Source organism: Anopheles ziemanni, chromosome X, assembly GCF_943734765.1.
Source record: "Anopheles ziemanni chromosome X, idAnoZiCoDA_A2_x.2, whole genome shotgun sequence".
In the NCBI taxonomy this organism is placed as follows: domain Eukaryota; kingdom Metazoa; phylum Arthropoda; class Insecta; order Diptera; family Culicidae; genus Anopheles; species Anopheles ziemanni.
The window spans coordinates 15,704,832-15,720,705 of NC_080707.1; the positions used below are offsets into that span (position 1 = coordinate 15,704,832).

At 45.3% G+C, this 15,874-nt stretch overlaps 1 protein-coding gene across 1 annotated transcript in view; it reads left to right on the forward strand.

The window, feature by feature from the left end:
* The window catches only part of LOC131291170 (uncharacterized), a 34,212-nt gene that overhangs the window by 1,149 nt on the left and 17,189 nt on the right, over positions 1-15,874 (forward strand). The window contains exons 3-5 of the mRNA XM_058320360.1: positions 13,204-13,317; positions 14,923-15,068; positions 15,175-15,742. Of these exons, the coding sequence (XP_058176343.1) occupies positions 13,204-13,317; positions 14,923-15,068; positions 15,175-15,742 (828 nt within the window). The remainder of the gene's footprint in view (positions 1-13,203; positions 13,318-14,922; positions 15,069-15,174; positions 15,743-15,874) is intronic.

The window sequence follows — 15,874 nt, forward strand, 5'->3', positions numbered from 1 at the left end:
TTTCGAAAACACTTTTATTACTTCGACCTGCGGCTGCAGATGGACTGTTTATGTCCTTTAAGTTGAGGTAATTGGCCTGCCGAAAAAGGCTGAATGCTGACCCCGTACATTTTCACGAAGAGGATGTTTTCGTTTTCAATAACAGATTGTAGTTATTCCGTAGCAACGACGTCACTCCTTTCTTCATCGAGCTGAATTCAGTATCCGTTGGGTAGCTTAACGCTTCGGGGTCGATTTTCTAAGGCGCATGTTTTTGTCCACATTCCGTTGCCTCGTTGTGCATACGCGTCAGCGAAACGTCATTTTGCACGAAATAGATATTTGCGACATTGACAATGTGATGGAATGTCTTCCACAGCGGTTGCCCCGTCTCTAAACTTGTCTTAATTGCTTGCTGTACGTCTCGAAGATCCGGCGTGCCAGAATAACATTGCCTGGTATCAATGGTTCAGAACAACTTCGCTACCGTTTGATACGGACAAGGGGATCTGAACTGTTCCATGGTTTGTTACAAGATCATCGAACAGATCAAATGCATGCAAAGGCGTGTTAACGATCCGCCTTGTCATTTGGCATTTGTGTACTTTCTCCTAGGCCCTGCTACAAGATAATCTTATTTTATTTGAAAATCGGACATAAAGAAACAATGTGACAAAGCGGCTCGTCAACGCGCCCTTTCATGTGCTTGATCCTTTCGATGACCTTCTAACAAACTATGGAACAATTCAGATCGCCTTGTCCGTATCAAACGGCTGCCAAATTGTTCTGAACCATTTACATCAGGCGGTGTTATTCTGCCAAGCCGCATCTTCGAGACAACATCAAGCAATTAAGACAAATGTAGAGTCGAGGGGAACTCCTGAGAAATATTCCATTACTGTTACATAACTATCCATGTTACTTCAAACATAACAGTAGTTCATTTCGATTTCGAAATAATCACTGTCCTTGTCGCCAGCGATTATTTTTTGATCGCGATGAAATACTGTTTGATAAATTCTATCTTTTACTGTAACGAAGTCCTGTCGCTGTATGTCAGAAACGGATCAAACGTTTCGACCGAATGATTAAGTTACCTTTCGAGTGATGTAATTTTAATGGCACATCTTGTAATATATTTAAGGACACGAAATAAACTACTCATTGTCATCAATTAGCACAGCAGTATCCTTCATTGTGTGGTGCGTTTTACACGCGAGCTGCTTTCCTTCTTTTGTCGACAACCGTCTCCGTTGATCCGTCTGTTCTTTCCACGTTTAGGCTCTGCATTTCCTCCTTGCTACTTCTCTCTCGGAAGTAATTTTTAATTGTTGTTGGACGTTGTTTCCCCCGTTCGAGGTGTTTCATGACCGTCTGTGATACTGCAAATTGTCAATGTGGACCCGTTACAAGAAAAATATTAATTTCACACGATACATTCGATGAAAATATCTCAAATTTTCAATGTTCGATTTATTGACCTCTTGACATCATCTTTTTGCTTAACGAATAATGGGTAAAGCTACATCGAAACTATCAATTTTGTTTTAGATAATTTATTTGAATACCTTTTTTTGTACGTACGTCTTCGGCAATTTTGGGGGAAAAGTGGTCCTGATGGTGGCGAGGCAGAATGCACCGACACAAACATGGGGGAATGCCATCCAAAACAAACAGGAGTACGAGCAAGGTCGGCAGTGGTTTTGGTCTGCTCGCTCACGAACCTGCTGAACCGTCTAGAAGGACTCAACGGTCTGGGTCGTCCGATGCCATTCTCCACATGGCATGGCCACAGCCCACCATAGTGAAGGGAACTCTGGAATAGATTCGCGCATCAACTGCGACTCCACCTTTTAGAAACCGGCAACGAATGAAAACCTGAATCGACTCCCGATGCATCGGACTGCTCCAACAAATGCTACATCACTGTTGGCCTGCTAGTTTGTTTTGCCACCGGCTCCCAGCCCGGTTGACAGAAATTGACATTGTTGCTGGTACTAAGTAGTTCCAGCAAGAGTCCCAGCAATCTGCCATAGAAAAACTTGCTGGTACTACATGACAGCTGCAAAAAATTTGAATTTTTGTCAACCGGGAGGTCTACTAATGTCACCCGTCTTTTTAAATATCCCTCCATTATACATCACATCGGGATTTTTATCTGCTCATCTGTGGCATATCATCTGGTTCAGCTATTCCGGCTCCTTGCTTCTATTTCTGCTACGTATTTAGTTCCTCCCGCGTAGTGCATCGGATAGAATGCACTTCCTCCGGAGCTGATCCGGATTCGCATCCAATGATCCGACTGAAAGTGCTATGCAGCCCCAGCTTCGTTTGTCCTGAGATGATGAAGCATTAATGCAGGAATTCTCTCTGATACTTCGGATGCATATCGGTTGCTTGCCAACACCCTAGTGTGCATTTCTTGAAACATGTTTATTATCGATACTGGTTTTTAAATTAAGCTAAGATTTTAGACGAGTTCAAAAGAGTGTTCACCCGTTTGTAAGTCAACAGGCGTAGGGCTACGGCAATTGTTGGCAGGGTCGCCGATGAAGCCACCATTTTCTTTGGTTTTTCTTCGTTTATCTGCCGTCTTAAGACATTCGCCCCGTGCTCAATCATTTGGAATGCTTCTACCAATTATATCAATATCATCAGAGGCATATTTCAAGTCCCAGATCGACTTATGTAGAAGAAGGTCCTCAAAGTTTGCACCTTCGTGTCTAGGATTTTATGTGAAGATTTGGTCAGTCCGCTAAATTTCATATTCAGAATCCTGTTGGATAGTTTCTTACCAACTTTTCTGCGTATGAGTAAAATATTTACCAGATAACTAAGAAGCATTTGAATGTGTAGCATTTGAAACACAGATTGAATATGACTTTGTTGCTCATATATCTGAACTTCAATTAATTGAATATCTTTATCAATCTGTGTATAGCCAATCCTCCTGGCATATTCTTTTTATTCAAATGAACCTTACTGCTTTCATCTCTAGTCTTTATAACTAAGTAAAGACACTTTTCGTTGTTTTGTGTATTTTTTACACAAAACTACAGCTACAGTTGTCTTTGTTGGCAAACTACATTCACCAGAGCATATGCACCACCAAGTTCTGCATCTGGCAGTGGTGATGATAATTTAAAAGCTGTTTTCAAACTGCTTTGCGTTTGGAGTATTTTAAAAAAATGTAACATTTATGAACTTCTCCCCAGTAAAGTAACCCAGACCAAATCTTAGGGACATTGATGTTACTACATGTTATGTTTAAATGGTATAACTCAGCTAAAAACATGCCAGTGCATTTTACCCCACCGGGGCATCTTGCCTAACGTTCCCCTACAAATAGTATGTTTGTTCTTGGCTATCATATGGTAGGCTTGGTAAGAGAACCAATAGAAGGCCAGATGGAGAGAATGGTAGAGATACGGCAGAGCAAATCAGCCTTCAGCAGTGAGTAAAGTTTCGGCCTGTGGCGGTGCTGCCACCGTGTCTCTCGTGCATTGTTGGCAAACGAGGAATTAGACACCGTTTGACCCCACGTTACTCTATATTCCTCCAGCAATCCCCTGGCTTCCCGCACCGCTGGCGCATGAGTCATCATGGCGACCGCTACCAAATCGATCTTCCGCGAAGCTCCAACTCTCGCGGAGAGCGATAGAGAGCGGGGAGCACTTATGGAGCAGTTCGGTGGTTTCAGTTTCGTTGAATTTGCAACACGTACCGTCGGGCTCAGAAACTCGCTAACCGTGGTTCGGAGAAGACGTGCGTCGTGCGTGCGTGGTTCCCAGCAGAGCGCGCTCCGCTGCATTCACATTTTGCTTTGGTGGCGTGTTACGCCCGTGCCCGTTCGTTGTTGTGCTGCATTCCGCATCCAGCAGGCAGTAGTGTGGCTCGGACATCGGCCAGCGTTTTTTGGCGAAAGTTGTATGTTGTTGTCGTGCGGTGCTTTCCGAGTGTGGTTGAGCGAGTTGTGATTCCCTTTACATCCAAGCGTTTCTGTGAGGCGCTTTGCGTCGTCCGGAGTTTTATTTTGGCCCGTCGATAAGCTGCGATCGTCATCATGGCCGCACACGTCAAACGAGTTGCACATGCAGCAACAGGCCGTGGCGGATAAAACGAAAACGGAAAAACAAAAATGGTGGAACGAAGGTGCAATTCTTTTTTCTCGTTGGTTTTTGAAACAATCGATTCCGAGCGCCAGCGCAACATACTTGGTTCCGGCTGGTTCGGTTCGATCCATCCGGCAGGCGGAACCCCGCTTCCGTGCGTTTCTCTGCAGCAACAGCAGCAGCAGCAGCTTTTTCACGCAGTAGTGTGTTGGAGGAGACAGGAAGGAAGGAAAAAAAGCCGTAGCAGTATCGCGGTGTAAGTTTTGAGTCATCCACCCGTTTTTTTTTTTTGCTGTAAATGTGCTGCCATAGTCGCAATTGCTAGCTCTCGGAGCGAGAGATAGATGCATTCGGGATCACGTGGATTCGCGGGTTTGAACTCAGTTCCGTTTGAACCACTGGCGCCTGCCCGTTGTTTTGCGCTGTTCGCCAGCTAAGAAGTGCGGGCATGCGTGCGTCCGTACGTGTGTGTGTATGTGTGTGTGTGTGTGTGTGTGTGTGTGTGTGTATGTGCAAAATCTATAAAGTTGCTGGCAATTTCCTATTGTCGTTTTCTCTCTGGACTCGGAATCGTACTTGCTGTGCAATAAAAAATAAAGAAACGAGGCGCTAAAGCAATCGGATTGCGAGTGGTTGATGACGCGTACTACAATCAAAAAACCATACAATCGACAAAACAAAACGTCAAGTGGACGTAGTTTGGGGTCTTCTATCAATAAAATACGCGATTTTGCTTCCCCACTTCTCCCGCCCCACCCGACAATCAACCCGTGGAAAGCATGGAAATGATGGAGGAAATGCATAGGAAACAGGGGCTGGCTCGAGTGATCGAGGGAACGAGCGTCTAGGGGAGCTCCCCGCGGGTGGAATGAAGGGGGGTAAAGGAAGAGAGTAGAAAGCGTGAAGCAAACACGAAAAATGTAACCGAAACATTTGAGAGTGCCGATTGAGCCCCCGATTCCACGAGTGAAAAAAAGGAGGTCCCCCCCGCTGGTGGTGGCCCGGAGCGGCGCGGTGGGGCGTGTGTTAAAAAGAATGTAAAAACAGTGAAAATTTCGATAATTTCGAATTTCGGTGATCGCGCGCGTGCCTATCAAAGAGAAAACGCCGTGTGTCGATTGTGTGTGTGTGTGTGTGTGTATGTGGTGGTTTGTTTGTAAGCAGTGTTAGTGGGGTTTCCCTGGCACGCGTTTGGTAGGGGCAGACCGGAAAAAAGGGTTGGGAGAGGGCAGAAAGGGAGGGGTGGTGGGGGTATATTAGAGGGCATCGCCAACAACGCTCGTGGTCGTCATCGTCGTCCCTCTCGCTTGCTCCATAGTCAACCTTACCTTAGAAAACCTTATCCATAGTGCAGAGGATAGGAAACGGGCTGGAAAAATAGAAAAAGAGAAGTACACAAACACATAACTTCGACTCGAGCCTCTGTGCGACCAGCGTCGCGTGCGAACCCGGGCTGGAGAAAACGACATATTGGCGCCACCAACAACAACAACAACAGCAGCAGCAACCACCACGACTTACAAGTCAAACGACCCTGGGAGAGTTCGCGGTGGTAAGACAACCACAGCCGCGCCGAGAAAGCAGCTGAAGATCGAAGAAGAAGGTAGGATTGATATCCTATATACACACTATTACTACTCTCCTGCCCAACCTAACACCGTGGTTCGGTGTGTTTATCGATCAAATAACCGCGCGGCGGATGTTTATGGACTCCAACGCTTCCGCGAGCGACTTTCTCGTGATCCTAATCGAAGACAAGATACACCTAGGCCAAAGTTGGTGGGTTGGTTGTGCGGAAGGGAGGGAAATATTTGATCGATTCTTCCAAAAGTGAGTAACATTGCCCTGTGCTGGGGGTTAGGCGAACCTTGCTCGCGTGTTTCGTTATTTTGTATCACTTCCTTTGAATGTCCGCAACGACTTCAACTATATCTGTAATTTGCTCTTGCCTTACTTAAGGTTGAAGCTGGCAGGAAATGCCCGACCCTCTAGTAATACAAACGTTCTTCCAAATACAAAACATAGGATGGTGTCATCATTTAACTGGCTCGAAATTTCATTATTGACAGTCATTGCTGCATGGTTCGATGTGGGCTGTAACACATTTAATCCCAGCACGCCTTTGCGATCATCATTTGAGGGTAAGATTCTGCAGTATGTTTCTAAGCGGGAAAGACCCCTGGGATCCTAATCTTCTCCGCACGGATTCTAATTTTGCCAGGTTTTCTGTTGCAATCGAGATGGAGATTAATTGTTGTCAGAATTGTATCGGGTTTTATCCTTTTTTCGCAAACCTAAAAAAAAAGAACTGAAAGCATGCAATTTTCTTAAAGTTACTCCGAAAACACTTTACCAGTGTTAGGGCTGGGAAAAAATATCGAAGAACCATACTGAAGCTTCTGAACTTAGTGGAAAACAAGAAAATGAGACTGGGGAACCATGTAAGTAATGTTGCGAAATCATTTTTTACCGTGACGAAAATTGATGTTATTCTGATGAATACGTTGTGCTAAAATAATGAGGGTAAGGTATGATCATGAATATTTCTTTGAAAAGCATGTTTCTGAAGAATGTCAAAGTATGATGTCAAAGGCAACAAGCTGGATCTCCTCAATTGGCCAGGCCAAAATTACGTCGCAATTCTTTGGAGATATCTAGTGTTGATAACATGACCAACGTTTTACGGTTTTTTACTATTTAGGTTTGCTGAAAGTATGCTAAGGTATATAACGGATTACAAACATGATTTACTTTTCTCAAACGCTCCTGCCTTCCAAACCCACTTGTAATCAAGTGATCCTAGAGACAAATATGTTTTATGACATTATATGACAAAAGTGTTTTTATTATATGTCAACCATCAAAACGAAGTATTACGCTGTAATTAATGTGAAACATAAGATCTAATCAATAAACTTTAAGAATGCTACACAAATATACACGATTTTGCTCCATTGTAGGTGGTCTTTGAGGAACCGTGGAAGTATTATAGGAGAAAATTACGAGTCATTCCCACTGATGATGAAGCAAGATGAAAAGAAAAATGATCTACAAACACAAAACCATGTAAAATTTATGTTCGATATTGCTCAAAATTTACATATATGGCCTAAATCGACATCAACAAGACAAGTGACGTTTGGCAGCTCTTGTCTTCGGCTAGAGCTCTTGTCTTCGGCTTGTTCCTTAGGCACAAAAACACTTGCTTTGGAGACTAAATTTGCTGGCAATGGATGTGTTGAATGTCGCTACAGATATACATTTGCACTCCAGGATGTGTCCAATGTTCATGGCGTTCATATGGTAATCGCATATGAACATAGTAAGATTCTCTTTGCAGGCTTTGGCATATTTCCTCAGCGAATTGCTATGTTCTGCAGCTTGCATGCATCGTTACCACCCAAAACGGAAACGAGTTAAAACGCCGTGCGAGGCTTTGCCCGATTCGCTCCGCTGGATTGCCTCGATCGTGGCGCTCTGACCCTCAAACTGATACTCTGACTCCTCGTAAGACGCTCGAGTAGGAGGAGCCATTAAGCCCATCACCTTGCGATGGATGCGGCAATTCTTGGGGCGAAAGTAACGCGTCTCGCGGCGAGCCTTGTAGCCACCGTGCGTTCGTACTCGATCGGTAGCTCGAATGATATTTATTTGGTATCGCACCCTGGCCTCGCCCTCACCTCGCCGCCTTGTGCTGTGGAAGTGTCGCGGACTTCAGGAGTAGTGGTCGATCTTCCACAATATGCGGTGGTGTTGTCGCCGCCGATGTCCTCGCGCGCAGGAAACCGAGCGGACTCACACGATACATAATTTCAAAACCTTGACCAACTCCTTTCTACTTCCCCCCACAGCGGGTTGCAGTGAGTGTTGGTGTTGCTGGTGTAGGCCAGCAGCGCCAACATATCTTGGTTGGGTGTCTCTTTTGGGTCGGCGACTTTGAATTGCGACCAATTAAACACGGCCGAAGCACGCCGTCGCGTTAGTATTCGCGTGTGTTGGGCGTGGATAGGTCGCAAGTCGTGTGGCTGTGTTTTTTGCTGCTGGTCGTTTTGGCATCAATGTGTTTTACGGTGTTGCCAATCGTCTCTGCGCTTAGCTTCCGTGAGGACACGCCACGATCGTGTTCGATTTTTGTGATCGGCAACAATTTTGTTTAAATGGGCCTTCTCTTCCCAAAAGGCATTACCGACCGAGTTATGCGGGGCAACAAGGCATCTCCTTGAAAGGATAGGGAAGGCAGTTAGTTAGTGTTTCGTGCGTGTGTGGGACCCGCAAAAAACCCGCTGTGCCGTTGTCCTTGACGCTGCGCGGTCAATTTTCGCGTGGGATTCCCTTTTGCTATTCGACTGTGAAACAATATCTCAACTTACCCGAGTCACTTGGTCCTCTCTAGTGGTGTGCTGCCTTGATGTTCTCATCTTTCGACCACTGGGAACGGATGCTAGTTGCACTAACTTTTCCGCTTCAAAGTAAAATCTTTACCATTCGTGACGTTAGGATGAGGCCGAGGTGGTTGTCCAAAACATGACTCACTTTTCGGTTGCAAGAGTTGCTTTCCGAAAAAATCGATTCCTTCGACGAGTTTTTAATTGCGCAACAGCTGACTGACTTTGGCAGTAGCTCGGCGCACATTCCAGGGTGATTGCCTTTTTTTTTTTTAATTTGATGTTTCCATCGAATGGCAGTGGGAATTACGTAACGATAGTGTGTGTGTGTGATCAGGTTCGGTGCAGTTTCGCAGAGTGTGCGCTGAAAGATGGAACGTTACAGGCGTTACGTGCAACCTGATAACCAGTAGTAGTAATAGTAAAGGGCTTGAGTTGGAAGTAAAACGGAGAACTATCAAAATATTTTGCCCCTTTTGTTTCGCTCGGTAATGGATTTTGCTGATCGCATGAAACAAGACAACAACGGGTGTTAACCCCGGCCCGGTTAATAGTTACAAATATTAAATTGGACCTCTCGATGAGGGCTTGTGTTTTAGGTTACCTTAACTTTAGCTGCCTTTAGTGTTAGGCCAGGTAGTAGTAAAAAAGTTTGGTGTTTACTTACGTGTGTGTGTGTGTACGTGTACGCGAGGTGTTGAGCCTCTCGCCGTCCTCTCGATGTGGCCGCTTCGAGCCGTGCGAACGGTCGCCGTCGTCGTCGTCGTCGCCGCCGCCGTCCGTGGGCGCCGACGGCCTCTAACCAAGCCGGACCCATCGTCGTCCGCTAGCGCACTGTCCTTCCAACGTCGCTCGGCGGGTGATCGGCCGTTTTTTCGTGGCTTCCGGGCGCACCCGCGGCGCCACCGTCCTAGAACGGGGTTCCGGGATTGGTGCTAGGGGAAAGGCACCGCCAGTCACCGTACTATCAACACCAACACCAGCAGCAACACTTCTCGTTCGCCTGGTCCGACCGCTCGTGGTGCCAATGGTACTGGTACCGGCGTTCTTCGTGGCCGTGCAGTCTTTCGCATCCAACATAGGCGCACTGCTGAGACACCTCGTAGGTATTACTTCCGGTAAACTACTTCCCGCTACTTTCTATCACGTCTTGCTGCGTGCGCGGTGGAATTTTGAAAGTGCCATCCCCCCCGAACGAAACCGATGTTGGAAAATCGGACTCGGCGGAGGTCAGTTTCTCCTCCACGCACCGCATTAATGGGCAGCGAAGAGCCGAGTGTAGAGTAGCGGAGGGAGGGGGGCAAGTGGTTCCACGCCCGGAACATATCATTCACATGCTCGGCCAGAGACCCGCGACAAGCCTTCTACGGGGCTGCATTCTGGCTCGTACTTTGTTTGTTTATTTTTAAACTTTTAGTTTTGTGGTTTTCGGTCTTCGCTTTTTGACCATCAACAACCAACAACGCCTTCGAGGTCTCTGTCCGTCCAACTTCGTTTGCTGCTGCTGCTGCTGCTGCTGCTGCCTTCCACCTGCCTGTAGCCTTCATGTGCGCGAACTGTAGAAAATTACAGCCCCCCTCCCTCACCGTCTCATATCCTCCAGCATACGGTTGCAACAACGCAACCAAACAGACAAAACAGAAAAACGCATGATGAAAAATGAAACAACATCTTTCAACCTTGTGGAGCACCGCCGCGATCCGCCGTGTTCCGAATGCTCACCAAAGCGCGTCAGGTCTCCCCTCCGAGGGGGGGCGAGGGGGGTATCGATGGTGGCGTCCATTTGCGTTGCGGAAAGTATGGTTACACCACCACCACAGCCGCAATTTCGATGGCAATCCGTCACTGTGAAGCAAATTAAGCCTGCCTGCCTTTTTTGTTGCTTTTCCACCACGTCATCCCCTCCCCACTCCCTCCCTCCCTCCCTCCCTTTGGTTTGATTATGCGTGTGCGGATGCACGTCCTCCGGAGACACAAAACCTCAATTTCCAGGGCTTCGGCGCCGTTATCGAAAACGATCCGATGCTGCGAGGCTGGCTGGCTCTGATTCCATTAAAAATATGCGGCCAGCTAAACAAAGTCGTCCAGTTTTAACGTCCTTGGACACCGCGTTTGCAGCTCGTGCACTTGTTGTTACTATTCACGAATTGTGTATCTGAGTAACTGAGTAAGAATAAGTGAGTGATCTCCTTACTAATGAATGGATAGCATTAAATCACGCACGCGCAGTTGTAGTGTAATTTGAATTCTCCTTGGGAGCTTACTCAAACAGGGGTCCATGTATTTATTTGGGGTAATGAGAGCAAAGAGTAAATTAATAAACAAAATGTTATCAGTTTTCCGAGGGATCTGAATCCTGTGGAATTTTGATCTTCGTTTGGATTTAAAACACTGCGGCAAATAGTTACAATAGGCAATTCTTTTGAGATTCGAAACCAAGCTTTCCGTGAAAGAAGATTCAAACCTCTGTGATGGCTTTTAACTCAAAAAAATGTGGTGTAAAAACTGACGAAATCGTAGCTTATTGAAAATGAGTTGTCGAATCGTAATGTATTCTAGTGTTAATATGTTGCCTAGAAACACATGAGGTGAGGCATCAGGAGGACCTCCTGCTGACTAGGTGCCTCCCTCTTTCAACATCCTAGTCTTGTTCAAATGTTAGCATTATGTTAGGCTGCTTATAACTTCCAGCATTGTTTATTTAATTGACCTAAACAACTGTTTCGAAGTGAGATTAACAGGGACTTACATTGTTTTCAACGTTCAGTTTTGGCTGGATCGCCAGAGATTTTTCTTTTACAGAAAGCTTAAAAATATTTTTGAGTAGTAATTCAACTATCCTTCTTTCTATCTGCTGTTAAAAAGTAACCTCATATTTTTTAAAGAGTAGAAGAGATGATCGTAAGGACTCCGGTCTGGGATAACGCTAAACTACAGACAGCAAAAGTCTAGTCTAACAAAAACGACAGCGAAAGAAAAGTAATCGACAAGGGAAAAAAGTCTGCCAGGAGATACCACGAGACCCTAGTGCCGGAGGTTTGTTTGATAGCTTAAATTATTAGCACAGCTTTTAATTTCACCTCACATTTTGTTATCTTCGCAACACCCTTGTTATGTGATCCGCTGTTATATCGTGGGACGCTCGTTCGAATCGGCGTACGTGCGCTGCTATCTCAAATTTACACAGAGCAGAGGAAGCTAAGAAATCACATAACGTTTGCCATGCGCCGTGCGTGTGCAGCAGCTGGCTTGACTTTCAGGCAATTTCGAGTGGCGCTCATATAGATTTAACTGCCAGAACCAAGCCCGCGTACAATTTCAATACTTCTTCCTAAGTGGGCACTTTGAAATGAATTTGGGGATACAATTATTATTCAACTGAAGTACTTTCCAAACGAATTAAATAGGTTTTAGACAAATCCATCCGGTGGCACTGGTGAAAGTAGATTAAATAACCCCTTTCTTGAAGTACGAATAATTGACCTTGTTTTTGGTTCTTATAATCGTTTTTTATTATTAGAAAACTCTCTTATCTGCTGGTAACGTTTATTGTTATAAGCAATATGATATGTGAAGCAAACACTCGAAACCGCACAATCCAAATGAAAGCTGCTGTACAATCACAATAAATCTCTTTTGTTTATGTGAAAACTTGTTCATTTCGCTCGCTGTGATTAGTCCACAAGGGGAAAACATCTGCATAGCAGGAGTATTTGTGATAACATTTGACTTTCAATGAAGCCTACATAAAATTTGCAACGACAAAATACGTATTTTCAAGGGAATGTATCATTTATGCGAAGTCTCTAGTTAAATTGTGGAAGTGCTACTAATTGTGGTGGTTGGAGCGAACTGGTCACAACGTCGTGCGATCGTGGGTCGTTGTTAAATTCAAATTAAATCTGTGCAGTACAAGAGGCAAAAAGAGAGAGTGAATATAAAGAAGTTTGTATTCCTAAGATGAAGTGATGAGACCATATGATACCGTTGAATTCGTGTATTGAATGAACTCCACTCACCTACGATGTACGTTCGGGGTGTTCTAAACTGCGAAGGACGTGGGTCCAAACAATGATGGATAACCCAGGAATCGAAGGCAACGACATCTATCAACCTCAACACCTCACTCAACACCTCACACCTTCAATATACCGTGACATACAGCGACGTCGAAACAATGGTAGGGCGTGAATTCTATATGGCAAAAACAGGAGTCCATGGAGCGCTACGTGAATGTTGTCAAAACCCAAGTCGGAGTTGGTGGAAATCTGTTCGACTAAACAACCGGATGCTTCGTAAAATCTATATGATCCATCATAAATGGCTGTAGAGTGTTCGTGATACTTCATCTTCCTGAAAAGCTACCAGCTTCCATGATACCTGCAAAGCTATCGATTCCGTGGCGAAATTCTGATAACAAGGCAATTAAAAGCCGACCAAATTGATGTTCCTGTGAAAACAAGTCAATGCCTAAAATAACCACGGAGTATATAGAGATTCTAGTATCGTAGTTCTAGTAGTATATGTTATCCTATACCATAGGTGTATGTTACTATCAGGTTTTTGAAAATGCCAAACTTAGTGACGGAAGGAGTCTTCGCGCCTTTTTCTTTGCAAGAACAATGAAAGAACCATGAATGCTTTACAATTTATTGCAATATCATGCGGTCTAATTAAAATACCAAATACTGCTCAAATTAAAAATCTTAAACCCTTTCTGCTTACAGAGTGACCTGTGCACACTTGTTCCGCGGCCTGGTATGGAGTATGTGCCATTGAGGACTCCAGCTGCCGAGCCGTACCACTACCATCACGTCACCGATCAAACGAAGTCATTACAGGTGAGTCTTTAACTAGGGAATATCATCATCTTTGGAATGATTTCAATGTTCATGTTACGAGCCCTTAAGAAAGATTCAGATCATAAGAAATTTTATATAAAGTGGCTACAGGAGGTAATTCGATAGACAAAGAATGAAATAATTACAATTTTGATGATGGATATCAAAGTGACCTTTCACTCTTTAAGGCATCGCCTTTTAAAGAACGCAAACTTCATACATCTTTTTGAGGGTGTAGAGTGTCCGTCCTGGGTATAACAGGTTTGACCTGAGTTCAAATGACTAATCACATTTCGGAAGAACTTGAAACAAACTGAATCCACCAAAGCGAGCCTTTCCTGTCGACAGACAGAATCCCATCCATAGCCGGGTGGGAGTTGTCAGAAGAATCCCACATATGGTTTTTGCAGCGTGTGCCATTTCAGGCAGCACGAAAATGCGCGACCCTCAAATACATCCCACGTAAGTTACTTTTTTTTTGTTTAAATGATTGAGAAATAGATTGATCAACAAAAAAAAAAGGTTCACGCCGCGGTTGGGTTCTTTAGGGTGGTTTCTCCACACCGGCGGTTTTCCCTAGATGGCGACAAACCTCCTTTTCTTTCGCCCACACTCACACTCCGGGTTGGGGCCGTTCGTCTGCGGCAAGATGGCATCATATACCGTGCGCCGTAAACGTCGCTCCAGCAATTTATACGAAAAAAAGTGGTGAACACAAGCTGTTCGCAAGGGATGAGTGAGTGTTTGCCTACTAGGACGGGCCACCTGGTGCTAAAAGTAATGCAGAAATAGTTCTTACAAACACCCAACACCACATTCGACCTGTTGTTCGTGTGTACGGTGTCGGGTAGAATCTGTCACCCATGTTTTCACTCCATTACGATTTGAGATTCGAACGAGTAGAACAAGGTTTATCGCCTTATAGGAAGGACCGATGGTTTACTTACAGATAAACATAAATATTATACCAACTGGCAGATCTCGTAATAGGTACGCTTGTCGGAATCGCTTCAATATCATCTTCTATGTCATCTCCAAGTGTATTTTCGATACACAGGTGTTCATGGTTGCTTGCATCATTCTGTTACCGTGAGCAAAGTAGTGATAAGAATAACAACTCTTTTTTGGGGATGAGAATGTCATACTGATCTAGAATATTGGAGATTCTTCGATTCAAGGGATTCGAGTGTCAGAAGAGTAAAATTATCAACAAAAAAAAGCAAGTCCAAGAAGGGTTTCCGAGCCTCAAAGAAGCATTTAAATTCCAAAAAGGGATTCGAGTCCCTTTATTTAAATCTCTATGGAAACTCCCACGCTGTCCCATCTGATTCCTTTCCATTCCGCCTGAGTGAGAATCGAAATCGAAATAGTTTTGTAATTTGAATGCCTATTTGGAACTGGAATTGCTACTTGCGACATAAATCATCAAAGAGTTACAAAAAGAGTACGTCATGATCTCACAATAGATTAGTATGATTCCGTTGCCTCACCCTTTATAACTCAGTACGCACATCACTAGTACAACGCAAGATACCTTTTCTGAAGGGACGAAAGCTTCTATATTCGGTATCCTTAATATTTACCCCCCTCGCTTATCGCTCGCAGGAGTTACAGAATGAAGTCGGTGCCCTGTTGGAGTTCCGTGATCTGGTTATTGAAACCTTTCCCGATCTTAAATCCAAGATGGCTTCCTCAGCGGCGAACAGCACCCTCACAGGCATATCGTCGTCCTCTTCGTCCCTGGCGATCCGGTAAGCATTTGTCATTACTTTGACAAGAGCAGAGAGAGGAGGAGAGAGAGTGTATGAAGGTTGTTTACTAAACTGGAGCGCTTGTGGGTGGTACTTGTATCCTTAGGCGTGAGTGGGAACCGGGTGGTATACGGATCCGGCGCAAACTGATACCGAAAGACACGGGCAGCGGCAGCATCGGGGGTGGCGGTTCGAGCAGCACCACCATCATCCCGGGTGGCGGTGGCAGCAACGGTGGCAGCATCAGCAGCAACCACAGCAACACCGCCGGCCTCGGTGCGTCCCCCGGCTCGGCACCGGCGGTTGCCAGTGTTGCTGGCAGCAGCGGCGGCGGCACCACCACGACCGTCCTAAACCATCATCTGCAGCAGCAGCAGCAACATTCGCATCAACACCACCACCATCATCATCAACATCACCATACGCAAACACAGCATGGTAGCAATAGCAGCGGCAACCATCCGCATCAGCAGCAGCAGCAGCAGCAGCAGCAACAGCAGCATTCGTCGTCCTCGCTGATCCGCAGCCGAAGTAACTCCCATAGTGGTAAGAAGGAACCAAAGAGCGGTGAAGGCAACAACGGTAGTGTGATACAGGATTCCGGCTTCTCGACCGAAACGTCCTCCTCGAAGGAGACGCACAGTGCGGCGTCCTCAACGAGTGGTGCTGTGCAGGTAAGCAAAGTACAGAGATCTCTTAAAGCCCTACTCAGTTGGCAATCAGCAGAGAGTGCCCGGTTGCGTTTTTCCACACACTTACCTTATCTTACCTCGAAACATTTCTTCACCTCTTCCCCTCCGTTTTGT